Source organism: Gadus morhua, chromosome 22, assembly GCF_902167405.1.
Source record: "Gadus morhua chromosome 22, gadMor3.0, whole genome shotgun sequence".
NCBI lineage: Eukaryota > Metazoa > Chordata > Actinopteri > Gadiformes > Gadidae > Gadus > Gadus morhua.
In genome coordinates, this window is record NC_044069.1 from 6,013,624 (window position 1) to 6,016,647 (window position 3,024).

General features: G+C 48.9%; 1 protein-coding gene across 1 annotated transcript in view; it reads right to left on the reverse strand.

The window, feature by feature from the left end:
• nedd9 (neural precursor cell expressed, developmentally down-regulated 9) overlaps nucleotides 1–593 on the reverse strand; it is a 29,008-nt gene extending 28,415 nt beyond the window's left edge. Inside the window, exon 1 of the mRNA XM_030346401.1 lies at nucleotides 331–593. Coding sequence (XP_030202261.1) covers nucleotides 331–342 — 12 coding nt within the window. The 5' untranslated portion in view covers nucleotides 343–593. The remainder of the gene's footprint in view (nucleotides 1–330) is intronic.
• Nucleotides 594–3,024: the final 2,431 nt, after the last annotated feature.

The window sequence follows — 3,024 nt, forward strand, 5'->3', positions numbered from 1 at the left end:
AGCTGAGAAGCTGAAGGCTTCACTGAACGGAGAATCAGAACCCACAGGACAGTTCTCTTGTCCGTGTGCATATAGGGCAGCATCTCAGTAAACGCACAGGGACTTCCACGCACACACATTTTTAAAGCAATACTTCCCCATCTGCTCCGTTAGGTTTAAGTGTCCTAACGCGATCATGCGCCAATGAAAGTTTAAAGTCTAACCCATGTTTCATACTAAGACTGTTCTTTAAATAATAAACATATCTTAACTGCTCTTAATAACACAACCAGAGGGAAATATGTCCATCGTAGCCTCGGATTGAAGAGATCCTGTTTCATCACCACTTACTTTGTATTTCATGGCGATCGTCTGCGTCCTCTTCTCTCTTCTGACTCCGGGAAAGTTTGAAATATCCTCTTATCGCGCGTCAGGGGTGGGGGGGATACAGAAAGGGGGTCCGCGCTATTGGGGACCCATGCAGACTCACAGCGACGCAGAAAGGGTCCGGCACCACAGTGATCCGCACAATAGAGTCTCTAACGGGGTCTGAGCACCAGTCCTCTCCTCTCTCCGAGACCTCTTCGCGTCTACTACGTGCGCCCTCAAAGCTCCGAGGCACGAAACGCTTCCTATTGGTCCGAACGGCATCGCTTGTCCCACCCCCTCATCACCCTCGCGCCGCAGCCCCCATCCTCCTCCTTGAGGGTGACGTCATCGCCACATTGAGCGCATTGTTTCATTTCGAGTAGTAACTAAACGCTTTTCTGGAGAAGAGAATTGTAAACGTATCCCCTCGCATTTTTTCCTCCGTGCGTATTTTGTTATTTGGCCGTGTTTTACGCAGGGTGGGTGTAGCCTACTCCACAGAGGTTGTAGCCCGAGGGAAAGGATGGCGGGTGCGTGCTTGAGAAGCTAAACGGTTAATTGGAGGGGAGTGCTGCGTTGCAAGCGCAGCAATTAAAGTGCTAATGTGACAAAAGTTAAACACTTTGAATGTGCTGAAGTAACACAATAATATTGTTCGAGTCTAACCAGGGAAATACTTAACGAGACGCACAGCATAGCCATTACCAACGCAACGCGGTATATAACGTCTGCAAGTCTAAACCATAGCATCTGTGTTTGTCTGCAGCCCCAGATGATCTCATCCTCACAACACTGTACGAACCAAATGGAGAAGTTGTGAGCTCTTATTATACTGCAGAGTAGCGAGGTTGTCAGTGAAGTGTGACCACAGGTGAACTACGACTGCGAGGAATACACGCAGCCCTCTCGAAAAGTGCCACCTCCATTATGTACTGAGAAACTCGGAGGAAAGCCTTCCGCCTCTCTCGCTCATTCTCGCGCTTATGCTCTTCCTCACTCGGTGTCTCGTTCTGCTTTTATGTTGCGTCGAGTTTTTCGCTTTGCTGCTCGAGCAAACATTTTGCAAGTCTTGTTGCAGTGCAGTCAGTGTTGAGCAATATAAAGGTCAAGTCGCTCTCATGAATTGTCAAAGAAAAGAACAAACACATTTGGTGGGCTATTAAGTCAAACAAAACAAGTTACTGACTATGCCTGCACCGTTTTTTATTCTTTCCTTTGTTTTAGTTCAGAATGGAATGTTATCATCACACAGTTATGCTTATTTTTGATGTATCGGCCTACGACTTGGATGTCAAAAACCATACTCGACATCATCAACACTGTACCTCAGTGATCAACATCTCAACAAAAAGCTAATCCTCTCTCCCCCTCTCTCTATCCCAGGACTACTTTCTCTGAGGACGTCCCCGTGGCGGAGGGATACATGAGAGCTGGCAGATGACCCGCCAGGGGACGTCCCCGTGGCGGAGGGATACATGAGAGCTGGCAGATGACACACAGCAGGTGAGCCGTCCCAAACAAGAAAAAGCAACCAAACAACATCAATCTTGAGTGAGTGGGCCTACCTCTTTAAATTAGCTTTTGGCGACAGGGGTGGGGGCTGGGGGAGGAGGGGCGGGGGAGTCGTTTACATTGTAAAATGAAAAAGGAGGGGGAGGTGTGCGGGGTGTCTTTAATTAGCCCGCCTTTGAAGTGCATGTGAGCTCTAATTAGCATCCCCTGTTTATTTATTTATCACGATAAAGAGAGGACCCCCCCCCATTCTCTCTCTCTCTCGCGGGCCCCTCACCCCCCCCCCCCCCCTCCTCTGAGGGCCCCGGGATCAGTCATATCCCTCTCCTAGCACACCGGGGCTGAACATCTGTGATGGGGGGCCGAGCGTGGGTACGAATCCCGCCCTGCCAACAACATGAGCTGCAGCGGCGGTGGGCTACTAGCGCGGTGCTCGGTCGAGGGGGTGGCTGATTGTGTCTGCTGCTGCACCTGTTTCCTTTGACGCTCTCACGCAGGCTCGCACACACACACACACACACAGACACACACACACACACACACACACACACACACACACACACACACACACACACACACACACACACACACACACACACAGGCACACACACACAGGCACACCCACACTTAGGCACAAACGCACACACAAAGCAGTTTTTTGTTATTGCTCTCTTTTCTCTGGTGCCTGTTGAGAAGAAAGGAGGTCAGAAAAACATAGTCAAGGAAATGTTTTGGGCGCTTGAGTTAATCAGTTGCTGTTGAATTGTGTGTGTGTGTGTGTGTGTGTGTGTGTGTGTGTGTGTGTGTGTGTGTGTGTGTGTCGTTGGGGTAGCATCGCCGTGGTTAGCTTCAGTGTTGTGCGTTTTCAAAGCTGTTTGTTGGTTAGCCTGAAATAAAGATATCTTATCTGTTTTTAAATCAACACAATCGTCCAAACGAGCGAGTTACACCAAAAAGGTAAAATAATGTGTGAAGGTTAAGTTATTTTGGTCCATTCAGGCTTCTGTACCTCTGGTCGCCTTGACCACGGTCACCGTGGCAGCCATGGTGTGTACTTGGTCAGTCACCCACACCTACTGTATAACAGGGGTCGGAGTTCAACGTCGATTCTGCATTTCAGCACGGAAAATCAAAGTGGTTTAATTATTTATTTATGCGCTTTTA